This window comes from Melanerpes formicivorus, unplaced genomic scaffold (genome assembly GCF_026170545.1).
Source record: "Melanerpes formicivorus ecotype bairdi unplaced genomic scaffold, bMelFor1.0.p_v2 SCAF_7, whole genome shotgun sequence".
In the NCBI taxonomy this organism is placed as follows: domain Eukaryota; kingdom Metazoa; phylum Chordata; class Aves; order Piciformes; family Picidae; genus Melanerpes; species Melanerpes formicivorus.
Window position 1 is genome coordinate 3,335,079 of NW_027142359.1, and position 12,430 is coordinate 3,347,508.

Below are 12,430 nucleotides of genomic sequence, written 5' to 3' on the forward strand. Positions count from 1 at the left end.
AATTAACCAGGCTGGAAAAGACCTTTGAGATGATCAAGTCCAACCTATCACCCAACACCATCTAATCAACTAAACCATGGCACTAAGTGCCTCATCCAGTCTCTTTTTAAACACTCCACCACCTCCCTGGGCAGCACATTCCAATGGCCAATCTCTCTTTCTGTGAAGAATTTCTTCCTAACATCCAGTCTAAACCCCCCCTGGCACAGCTTGAGATTGTGCCCTCTCATTCTGTCACTGGTTGCCTGGGAGAAGAGACCAACCTCCTGAGGCCCCTTCCAACCCCTACCATCCTGTGATCCTGTGTGATCCTGTGATAGCTTCAAATGATTTGTCTAATTAACTGGAAAGTTATCTGTGCTTAATGTCCACCACTAGAATATAGTTTCCCCCAGTTTGCAGCCTGCAACCTTGGGTGGTAGGATCATGAGCCCTACGCAAGAGATTGGACTTGATGACCTCCAAGGTCTTTTCCAACCTCAACAGTTCTATGATTTGTGATATTGGTACTGATGCCACAAGCAGATCTGGTGCAGGAGAGTCATGTACAGTCCCTAGCTGAGCACACTGAATCACCTTGGAGGATGGAGTTAAACTGCACTGCAAGTCCACATCCTGCACACCCACACCTGGCTGGACAGTCTCTCCCTCCCCACAAAGCCCCTGAGCTGCTGCTTCCTTGCAGAGGGCTGAGCTTAGCACAACCCTCCGAAGTGCAAGGAGTTTTCCTGGACTCTCCAGGGATGATTTTCCACCCCAGCTGGGACTGTTTCAAACCACAGACCCATCTGAGTGACTCTCTGAGTCGATCCACACACCTCAATCTAGCTCAGGGAGATACTCAGCCTAAATATGGGCTCACAGACAGGCAGGACACAAGTCATGTCCCAGCCTCAGTGCCCCACCAGCCCAGGGAGGGTTCAGCACAGCAGGGAGAGGCACCACCCCCCAGAAAATCAGACCAGTTGACAAGCAGGGAGAAGACACCAATAAATCACAAGGATTGCCAAAAGCTCACAATATTCATTGCAGCTACATCTGGCCAAATAATTCCCTGTGAATAATGCTACATTTGGCAAAAGCCCATGCAAGATGAGAGAGGAAGAGAGCAAAAAGGAAACAAACTTCCACTGGCCGGAAAGCTCTGAGCATTATGGAGTCAGGGGACAGCTAAACTTTCCATATTTTCTCCCTGGAAATAAAATGCTCCTCTAATATCATTCTAATAAGCAGAATAAAGCTCAGCTTAAGCCTATGGTAAAGATACTAAGAGACTGGTTTGGGACTATAAGGATCAATGATTAGAAAGAGCAGCAGCTGGAGGCTTGTGCCGATACCAACAACTAACCAAAAGGAATCCAAACTCTCTGCAGCTTTCCTGCTCATTAGTGTTCTGTTTCTCTATAACAAGAGAAACCCCACTCGGGACATGACACACAGGACAGCCCAGAGAAAGCACTGTATGTTCCCCTCCTGAAGTGGTTTTGGTTTCATCCACTCTTTATCTCGACCTCCAGGGGAACTCTCACGGGTGAATGTTTAATCAGCGCTGCCCTCTGCCCTGCAGCAGGGTGGCTGGAGCTGAGCCCAGGCACCCTGGGCACGCTGATAAGAACACGCTGCAGATACCATCTACTCCTTAACCCACCAGCTGCAGCCAGCGAAACAAAACCACAGGGAAAAACCAAAATGAAATCCACCTCTACTTTTTGTTAGGTTAGAAGGCAGCAACTGCAGCTCATCTCAGAGCCATGGGGAGAAGAAACCAGGCAACAGGGAAAACCAAAATAAAATCTACTGTTTGTTAGGTTAAAAGGCAGCAACTACAGCTCATCTCAGAGCCAGGGGGAGAAGAAACCAGGCGCTAGGAGCCCCTCGATCTGTGCTGTCCCTCTGCGGCCCCCATGCCAAGCAGAAGCAGCAAGGAGAGCGTGCACCACCCCTGAGGTTACACCACTCCCGGCACTTCATGGAGCTAACAACCCCAAGCTACTAAATCAGCAGTAGGAAGTCAAGCAGGGCAGGGTAGGGGCACAGGGGCCAGAGCAGCCCCTTGCTGTGGTGAAGGTGAAAACCCCAGCAATTACCACGTCCATCCCTTCGCTGCTCCGTGCTGGCTCTGATGGGTCAGCCTGGCCGCATGGTTCCTTGTCCCTGCCTCTAGCTGGTGCCTGCCACAGCTGCTCCTCACTCTGTCATCAGGTGAGGCGGGGACAAGCCCAGAACCACACCTGGACCAAGGTATGGGCCTGCCCCCGGGGCGGGGAGAGCTTCACCTGGGCAGGGCTGAGCTAGCCAGAGCAGAGCCCTGCCCACCAGGCTTCCTTCATCTGACTCACGAGTTCCCTGAACCGTAAATGTCAACACTGCAGGAGGCTTTGGCTGGGCTCAGAAAGGGAAGAACTGTGTTTGATTTGGTTTTTTTTTAGGGAAAGAATGGCATCTCTGTGCAGCATGGGTGTTTGGGTGTCTCTGCAGCACCCATGTCCATGCCACACAATCGTTTCAGTTGGAAACAGCTTTTAAGATCATTGAGTCCCTTCCCTGGAGGTTTTGAAGACCAGGCTGGATGCGGCTGTGAGCAACCTGCTGTAGTGTGAGGTGTCCCTGCCCATGGCAGGGGGGTCGGATCTGGATGATCCTTGAGGTCCCTTCCAATCCCAACAATTCTATGATTCTATGAATCCAGGCATTATCTGACTACCAACTCTGCTTCTAAACCATGTCCTGCAGCACTGCCTTTCTGCATCTTTTAAACACCTCCACAGATGGGGATTCGACCACCTCCCCGGGCAGCCTGTTCCAGTGTTTGGGAACCCTTTGAGTGAAGAAGTTTCTTCCAGTATCCAAACTAATCTTTCCCTAGTGCTACTTGAGGCCATTTCCTCTCATCCTCTCACTAGTTAAGAGGGAGAAGAGACTGACCCTGCACCTCGTTACAACCTCCATTCAGGGAGCTCTAGAACAGGAGGTCTCTCCTCAGCCTCCTTTTCTCCAGGCTAAACAACCCCAGTTCCCTTATCTGTGCCTCATATGACTTGTTCTCCAGAACCTTCACCACCTTCTCTGGACCCACATAGCAGTTCTCAGGTCCTTTCTCATTTCTGGGGAATGTGAAGACAAAGTGAGCACAGCAGTCCCACCATGCCCAGCAATCATCTCTTCATAGGTTTCCTCATGGGTGACACTCACTCCACTGCATCAGCCCAGCCTGCACCAGGCTCTTCCTCAAGCCACAGCCAGAGACCTGAGAGTGATTAAAGCAGACATTTCCTGAGGACCCAAGGGTTTTCTTCATCTCTGGATAGCAGAACCCAGCAAGAACAGTCATCCCCGCTGCAAGCCACAGAGATTCCCTGGTGAGGCAGCTCCTTTTCACAATGAGCTGTATCTCAGTCCTGAGGACAGACCAGTTGAACCAGGGCAAACAAGCCTTTTCCCATTACTGGATATTTCTGGCCTAGAGAACAGCCTGAAAGGATCTGTCTGAACGTGGTGCCCATGTTTTTACAGAGCACGTCTCCTGGGAAAAGCAAGGCTGGGTAACTTGGCAAGAAGAGAGCTCAGAGCCCCAGGACTTTATTTTTCCCCTCCATAACTGATCAAATATTATTTCATCTTTCTCTGTGGGAACACTTGATGTTTTTCCTTCCAGCAGACACGGCTGCTGCACAGAGCGCAGGTGCTGGATGGTGTTCAGAAGTGGCTATTGATAGGGCTTGGGTGGGCAGGGAGCCACTGGCAGCCTGGCAATACTCACCCATGACCAGCTGACCCTAATCATAGAATCAACCAGGTTGGAAAAGACCTCAGAGATCATCAAGTCCAGCCTATTACCTAATATCTAACACCTCATGACAACTAAACCATGGCTTCAAGTGTCATGTCCAATCCTTTTTTGAACACCTCCAGGGATGGTGACTCCACCACCTCCCTGGGCAGCACATTCCACTGGCCAATTACTCTAATCCCTCACACCAGGACAGGACACTTCACATGTATACCATGTCACCTTCCAGCACTTAAAGGGGGCCTATAGAGAAGATGGGGAAGGACTTTCTCTTGGAGCGTAGTGATAGGATGAGAGATCACAGTTTCAGACTGGAAGAGGGAGGGGAAATTTACATTAGATGTAAGGAAGAAATTCTTTACTGTGAAGGGAGTGGATGGGTGTCCAAAGAAGTCATGGATGCTCCATCCTTGAAAGTGTTCAAAGCCAGATGGGATAGGACTTTGAGCAACCTTGTCTAGCAGGTGTTCCTAGGGGGTTGGAACTAGATGATCTTAAATGTCCTTTCCAACCCAAACCATTCTACAATTCTATGATTATTCCCAAAAACATGCCTGGAAAAGAAACCCTCCAGAAATAGATGGCCTTGAGATTAGGGGGAAAGAGATGTGGCAAAGCCTGTCTGTGATGTGTAGAATCTGATGGCAACCTGTGTGATGGCCTGAAGGTGTCCCAGATTTCTGGCCAAGGAGCTGAGGGTAACGGGTGTGATACATGACTTACGGATGGACATTCCCCCTCTGCCCATGGGTACTGAGGAAAGCCTTGCCTGACCCTGATTTCCAAAGTTAATCTTGAGGAGAGATGAAAAAAAAAAAAAAAAAAAAAAAAAAGCCCCTCTAGGAAAATAAATTGGGGCAAAAAAAATAAATAAGAAGACTAATTGGTCGGAGACATGACTTGAAGCCGGAGTCTCGTTCCTCACCACATGAAAAGCCCTGCTGCTGCCTGGTGGTCTCAGAGAAGAAAGGGGGGTCCTGCCGAGCTGGGAGTTGGCAGGGAAGTCCCCCAAGCCAGGGCTGGAGTTGCAGCCTGATGAAAATGAATGCCTGCTTTGTGTACAGGTAGCTGGGAGGATTTATGACCCGCCCAGTGGTATGAGCATGGGCTGTGAATTAAAGCACTGTTGGAGACTCGGGAGGTTGTGACTTCAGAGCTGTGGTCCTGTGGAAAAGCACGGGGCAGATTCCCCTAGATGGGCTCTAAAAATAAAAAGAACATGCCAAAAAAGGTTTCTTTAAAACACGCATTTTGTGATTGCCGGCCCTGGTGGGACCCCTCTTGCCTCACCTCCCTTGCCCAGCAGCCCCGGCGCTGCCGTAAATCGCGCTGCGCTATAGTAACTGCCCGGGGAGCGTGGTGTAGCTGTAGTGTAGCTGCGCTCTTGTGCGGATCAAACACTGCAGAAGTGGGAGCTGACTTTTTTCTCCGGCTGCCGACCTTCCTGGGGAATGCCTAATGATAAAGAGCTGGAGCTGTCACCTTTAAATGGACCACATGGCACAATTTCCTTGGAGAAACTAGTCAGGAGACAGCAAACCAGGACTCTATGCCTTCCCTGAAGCGCTGCGGGAAGGAAGGTAATCCCTTCAGTCGAACCTTCTCCTCCTGCGCCACCTCTCCCCACACTGCTGGAGCCTCCTGCTGGTCCCCACCAAGCTGCAAACTGCCGCGACCAGCGGTGTCCCACAAAACACAATGACCACCTTGTCCACCACCGCTAATAAACTGGCAGCAGTTTGGAGCAGGAGCTGTGAGTTTGGTCTGGCTTCGCGTGTCAGAGGCAGTGACCCAGAACAGGAGTTCCCAGGCATAGCCTCGACTTGAATAACACCAAAGACCACTACTGAGAGGCACAGAACCAAACATTTCCTAAGCAGGCACCGTCTCCCCAGAACAAACAATTTCAGCCTGCTGAAAAATGTAAAATTTTATGGTTTGGGTCTAGAGGATGAGTCTCATGAGGAGAGGATGGGGGAACTGGGGATGTTTAGTCTGGAGGAAAGGGGGCTGAGGGGAAGCCTGAGCAAGGCTCTCTGTGACTACATGAAAGGAAGTTGTAGTGAGGTGGGGGTTGGTCTCTTCTCCCAGGTAACAAGAGAGGAAGTGATCTCAAGTTGTGCCAGGGCAGGTTTAGTTTAGATATTAGGAAAAATTTCTTTGCTGAAAGTGTTGTCAATCCCTGGAACAGGCTGCCCAGGGAGGTGGTGGGGTCACCATCCCTGGATGTAGAATAGAATCATAGAATGGTCCAGGCAAGAAGGAACCTCCCCAAAGGGCTGCAAGCACAGCTGTCTGCAGAGTTCTGTTCCCTGCATCATTCTTTTCAGCTGCTTAGTGACTGGTGGGATTAGTCAGAGGTTATAGCAGATAACAGGTTATAACAGATTTGGGATTTGCTGGTTTTTAGCTTTCACAGAGGCATTACTTGGGACCAGAAACAACAGCAGAGCTTGGGAATATGATTTATTCCTGACCTTTCAGACTTTCAGAAAGAGGGAGCAGTGCAATTCGTGAAAACCAGAGTAACTTTTGGACAGTCCAGTTTTCTTTGGTTGTTTGGCACAAAGAGAAGGCTCCAGGGAGACCTTACAGTGGCCTTTCAGTAATTAAAGGGGGCCTACAGGATGGGGAAGGACTCTGTATCAGGATTTAAACTGAACCACAGAATCACAGAATGTTAGAGGTTGCAAGGAACCTCCAGAGATCATCAAGTCCAGCTTCCCTGCCAGAGCAGGATCACATGGGGTAGTTTGCACAGGAATGTATTCAGGCAGGTTTTCAAAGTCTCAAGAGAAGAAGACCCCACAACCTCTCTGAGCAACCTGCTCCAGGGCTCTGTCACCCTCACTGTAAAGCAGTTTATCCTCACATTGAGGTGAAAACTTCTATGTTCAAATTTGTATCCATTGCTCCTTGTTTTATTACTGCACACCCACAAAAAGAGCTTGGCCTCCTCCACTTGACACCCACCCTTCAGATATTGATAGACATTGATCAGATCCCCTCTCAGCCTTCTCCAGACTAAACAGCCCCAGGGCTCAGTATCTCTTCACAGGGGAGATGTTCAAGTCTCCTAAGCATCCCTGTGGCTCTCTGTTAGACTCTCTCCAGCAGGTCTTTGTCTCTCTTGAACTAGGGAGCTCAAAACTGGACATAACACTCCAGAGAAGGAGCAGAACCTCCCTAGACCTGCTGGGCACACTTTTCTTGAAGCACCCCAGAGGACAGATTTAGATTAAAAGAAGAAATTCTTTACTATGACATGGTGAAACACTGGAACAGGTTGCCAAGAGAAACTGTGGATACCCCATCCCTGCAAGTGGTCAAAGCCAGGCTGGATGGAGCCTGGAGCAACCCAGTCTAGTGGAAGTTGTCCCTGACCATGGCAGGGAGGTGGTTGAATTAGATGATCTTTAAGATCCCTTTCAAGCCAAAGCATGTTAAGATTTTATGATTCAGCTAATTTTCCATGACACAATTGGTGATAATTTTATCCCAGTGTCGTAACATTAGATTAGGGGATGGTCTGACAAGGTGTTTTCCCTTGCCATATCTACTTGTGGGACAACACAGATGAAGGAGATGGGACAGAGAGCGAGGGAAACAACTGTTCCTGGGTACAATGCAGTAGGGTCTGTATACCTGAAAAAAACCCCAACCTCACCAAACTTCAGAACTCACAAAACCGAGGAAAAGTAGATAAAAGGACACAACCTTGTGCCAGGAAGAATTTCATCTCAGTTTTTACGTGGTTATTACGTCCCCAGGAGGGCAAAGAGCAGCAAGCCCAGCCTGTTTCCCTGCCCATCTCGCTTGTTCTTCCCGGAGGTCATATCGTGGTTATCCAGCAGAGGGGGAGATAGGATCGCTTGTTCCAGCACCCAGCAGCTTGCTGTGCCTTGCCTTGCTGCCATGAACCAAGAGCCCCCAGAAAACGCAGCATTATCGATCCCTGCTTTTAAAAAACCTAACATTTCTTTTTACTGTCAAGGACAAAGCGCTGTTTAGGAGGAGTCCATGAAGGTCCCTACGTGGCTCCTTCAGATGTGTTAAGATCAGCCCCACTGAAGCACTGTAGCAGGCAAGAAAAAGAATTTAGAAGCCTTGCAACATTTCAGGGTTTTTTTTAACTCTGTCCAAGCTGCAAGGTTGCCTCTGCAGCACAGCCCTGAGCCCACAAACACTGAACTCCATACTTCTTTTTTTAGCCATATAGCCTATAATTGCTCGTGTGTTTCAGGCCAAGTGTTTACTTTGATAGATAGTAGGTTATCAGACCAGTTCAGTGACACTGATAGAGTTGGGGGCTGTTCAGTCTGAAGCGAAGAAAGCTCTGAGGAGACCTTATTGTGGCCTTCCACTATCTGAAGGGGGTTACAGGAAAGCTGGGGAGGGACTTTTTAGGGTGCCAGGGAGTGATAGGACTAGGGGGGATGGAACAAAACTAGAAGTGGGCAGATTGAGATTGGATGTTAGGAAGAAATTCTTTCCCATGGGGGTGGTGATACACTGGCACAGGTTGCCCAGGGAGGTGATGGAAGCCTCATCCCTGGAGGTTTTGAAGGCCAGGCTGGATGGGGCTGTGAGCAACCTGATGTAGTGTGGGGTGCCTGTGCCCCTGGCAGGGGGATTGAAACTAGATGAGGGAGACTTGATGGGGTGCTTAGTTGCATGGTTTAGTTGATTAGATGGTGTTGGATGATGGGTTGGATACAATGATCTTGAAGGCCTCTTCCGACATGGTCTGGTCTATTCTATTCTATTCTATTCTATTCTATTCTATTCTATTCTATTCTATTCTATTCTATTCCTTGAGGTCCCTTCCAACCCTGATAATTCTATGATTCTGTGACACCAAATGAAGACTGGCATACTCAGCACTAGAGCTGTGGCTGTCGTCTGGTCCTCAGGTGGACCTTTTCCACAGCCTTTGGGTTCAGCAAATGGGGAACAGGCCTGGTGCACACAGAAGCCACAGTTTTGTTGGTCCTTCCAATGCTCCAGCTCACAGCAGCCACTCAGTGGCAAGAGAATTTAAAATGGGAATAAAAACAGAGATAAAGGTCAAGAAATGAGATGCACAGCTGGTGCACAGGGCAAAAAGCATGTTGGTGGTTGCAGAGGTTGATCAGCCCTGTTATGAGGACACGACCACTACCTGTGATGTGGGTCTATCACTGTGACGGTGATCACTCCTGCAAGCACTTGAGGGCAGTGTTTGCTGTCACCCCACTGACACAGAAGGTGATGAGCAGCCTGCATCCTTTCTCTGTCCTGCAGTGATGCAGCATATACAGGCATGAGGCCTTCAAGGCTGCACAAACATCACCTAGCACAGAGCATCTGCTCAGCAGCCTCAACTACAGCAAACAGATTCCATCTGACTTACCCTTAACACTCCATCCTGAAGCATTTTAACACCTCCATCCCTGAAGGCATTCAAAAGTCTTGTAGACATGGCACTTTGGGACATGGTTTAATGGCCGTGGTGGTGTGGGGCTGATGGTTGGACTCAATGAACTCAGAGGTCTTTTCCAACCCAAACAATTCTCCATTCTACTGCTACTTGTGCCTTCTGTTTGCTGTACAATATTGTTGTGGGGTTAAGCACTGGAAGTCTTGACCATAGAGACAGAAAGTCCTCCAGGGGCTAGACAGTCAAGGAGATGGACCCTCTTTACTCTGCCCTGTTGAGGCTGCATCTCAAATATTGTGTCCAGTTCTGGGGCCCTCTGTTCAAGAAGGACCTCAAGGAACTGCTTGGAAGAGTCCAGCACAGAGCCACAAAAATGATGGAGTGGAACATCTTCCTTATGAGGAGAGCCTGAAGGAGCTGGGGCTCTTCAGCTTGGAGAGGAGGCGCCTGAGGGGTGACCTCATTCATGTTTATAAAGATGTGCAGGGTGAGTGCCAAGAGGATGTTCTATGGCATAGGAAGTTCCATGGAAACAGGAGGAAAAATGTTTCCCTGTGAGGGTGACAGAACACTGGAACAGGCTGCCCAGGGCGGGTTGTGGAGTCTCTCTCTCTGGAGACATTCAAGACCTGCCTGGATGAGTTCCTGTGTAATCTGGTGTAGGTGATCCTGCTCTGGCAGGGGGTTGGACTGGATGATCTCTGGAGGTCCCTTCCAACCTCTAATGTACTGTGATACTGTAATGAGCTTGGCTTCCTTGGTAGAAGGGAATTAGCCTGTGAAGCTCCTGTGCTCTCCAGTGCCTGCAGAGAGGATGAGCTGAGAGAGGCCATGTGTGCTGTGAAAGCATGCCTGAAACAGAGACCTTTCCAAGGGCAGAGATCCAATTGCAAGGCAGTAATTTCTTGATCTTGCCATATCTAACCTCTCTGTAACCTCTGCACAGTGCAACAGTCTCTGTGTTTTTAAAGAAACATCGCCCTACCCCCCTGAATGAAAAGCTGTCTGCTCTCTGCTTTTCCCTGGGGAACCAGGAGAGAGCAAACAGCACATGGCAGGTGTCAGTCACATTGCTTGACACATGACAGCAAGAAGCTCAGATGCAACTTTGTGGGTCTGATGCATCGAACAGAACACACACATACAAAAGAACAGAACTCTGCCTTTAGAGGTTCATGGTCTTCAAATCAGGAACAAAAAAAAAATCAGATTTACAGTATGGCACAAAAATATGCTGCAAAAAAATAATAGAAAGAGAATATTGGTATAAAAAAGAGTGATTCTTTTCAGTAACTGCATCCACAGGATCACAGGATGCCAGGGGTTGGAAGGGACCCAAAGTGATCATCAAGTCCAACCCTCCTGGCCAGAGCAGGACCAGAGAATCCAGCACAGGTCACACAGAAACACATCCAGATGGGTCTGGAAAGTCTCCAGAGAAGGAGACTCCACAACCTCTCTGGGCAGCCTGTTCCAGTGCTCTGGGAGCCTCACAGGAAAGAAGTTCCTCCTCATGTTGAGGTGCAACCTCCTGTGCTGTAGTTTATATCCATTGCCCCTTGTCCTATCACAGGGAGCAAGTGAGCAGAGCCTGTCCCTGTCCCCTCCCTTCTGACACCCAGCCCTCAGATACTTATAGACATATATTCAATCCCCTCCCAGCCTTTTCCAGACTAAAAAGCCCCAGCTCCCTCAGCCTCTCCTCATAAGGCAGTGCTCCAGTCCTCCAATCATCCTCGTAGCCCTGCAGCAAGATCTATAGGGATATGCTAAAAATAATAGTAATTTAAAAAGAAAAATCTACATATAAAGAAAGTACAAATGCAAATTGCTGGACAACAGCAACACCGTGTTGTGCTACCATTCAGTGAGACTGAGACAGGCTGGAGAGCTGGGCAGGGAGAAAATGAAATTCAACAAGGGCAAGTGTAGAGTCTTGCACGTGGGAAAGAACAACCCCATGGAGCAGTATGGGTTGGGGACTGACCTGCTGGAGAGCAGTGAAGGGGAAAGGGACCTGGGGGTCCTAGTGGATGGAAGGGTGACCATGAGCCAGCAATGTGCTCTTGTGCCAAGAAGGCCAATGGCATCCTGGGGTGCATTAGAAGGGTTGTGGCTAGGAGGTCAAGAGAGGTTCTCCTCCCCACTACTCTGCCCTCCTGAGGCTGTATCTCAAATATTGTGTCCAGTTCTGGGCCCCTCAGTTCAGGGAGGACCTCAGGGAACTACTGAAAGAGTCCAGCACAGAGCCACAAAAGTGATTAAGGGAGTGGAACATCTTCCTTATGAGGAGAGACTGAGTGAGCTGAGGCTCTTTAGCTTGGAGAGGAGGAGCCTGAGAGGTGACCTCATTCATGTTTATAAAGATGTGCAGGGTGAGTGCTGAGAGGATGGAGCCAGGCTCTGCTGGGTGATGCCCAATGACAGCACAAGGGGCAATGGTGGAAGCTGAGGCAAAGGAAGTTCCATGGAAACAGAAGGAAGAATTATTTCACTGTGAGTGTGACAGACCACTGGAACAGGCTGCCCAGGGGGGGCTGTGGAGTTTCCTTCCCTGGAGATATTGAAGATCCACCTGGATGTGTTTCTGTGTGATCTGGTCTAGGTGACCCTGCTCTGGCAGGGGTATTGGACTGGATGATCTTTTGAGGTCCCTTCCAGCCCCTAACATTCTATGATTCTGTGATTCTGTGTTAGCTCTTGCAATAGAACTTCACCCTGGATCGAGGCTGGTGTAGACAGCCATGTGACCAATGTGCTGTTCAGGTGCTATTTAAAAGATCAATACATCCTGCAGGCAGAAATTAATTCTCCTTGTTGGGCCAAATATACTTGAAATGGAGAATATTGCAAGTGGAGTGAAATTCTGTATCACTATCAGCGAGGAAGTGGGAGCCTGAGTTTGTTTGCCATGAGTTAATCTGCCCCTGGTTTTAGATGGGTAACAAATGTAAAGGAGGGAGATAGAACTGCTGGAGTAGGTCCAGAGGAGGGCCACGAAGATGATCAGAGGGCTGGAGAACCTCCCTTATGGGGAGAGGTTGAGAGAGTTGGGGCTGTTCAGTCTGGAGAAGAGAAGGCTCCAGGGAGACTTACAGAAGTTTTCCAGTATCTGAAATGTGCTACAAGAAAGCCATGAAGGAGACTTTTACAAGGGCTTGTAGCGATAGGATGAGAGGGAATAGCTTTGAGCTTGAGGAGGGGAGATTTAGACTGGAGAT

General features: G+C 49.1%; 2 protein-coding genes across 7 annotated transcripts in view; both read right to left on the reverse strand.

Moving 5' to 3' along the window:
• FYB2 (FYN binding protein 2) overlaps window positions 1-2,159 on the reverse strand; it is a 33,354-nt gene extending 31,195 nt beyond the window's left edge. For all 6 annotated transcript variants that reach the window (XM_068140679.1, XM_068140681.1, XM_068140677.1 and 3 more), the window contains exon 1: window positions 2,088-2,159. In XM_068140679.1, coding sequence (XP_067996780.1) covers window positions 2,088-2,096 — 9 coding nt within the window. In that variant the 5' untranslated portion in view covers window positions 2,097-2,159. The remainder of the gene's footprint in view (window positions 1-2,087) is intronic.
• Window positions 2,160-2,544: 385 nt separating this feature from the next.
• C8B (complement C8 beta chain) overlaps window positions 2,545-12,430 on the reverse strand; it is an 82,452-nt gene continuing 72,566 nt past the window's right edge. The window contains exon 13 of the transcript XR_010987616.1: window positions 2,545-2,586. The gene's annotated coding sequence lies outside the window, so the exon portion shown is untranslated. The remainder of the gene's footprint in view (window positions 2,587-12,430) is intronic.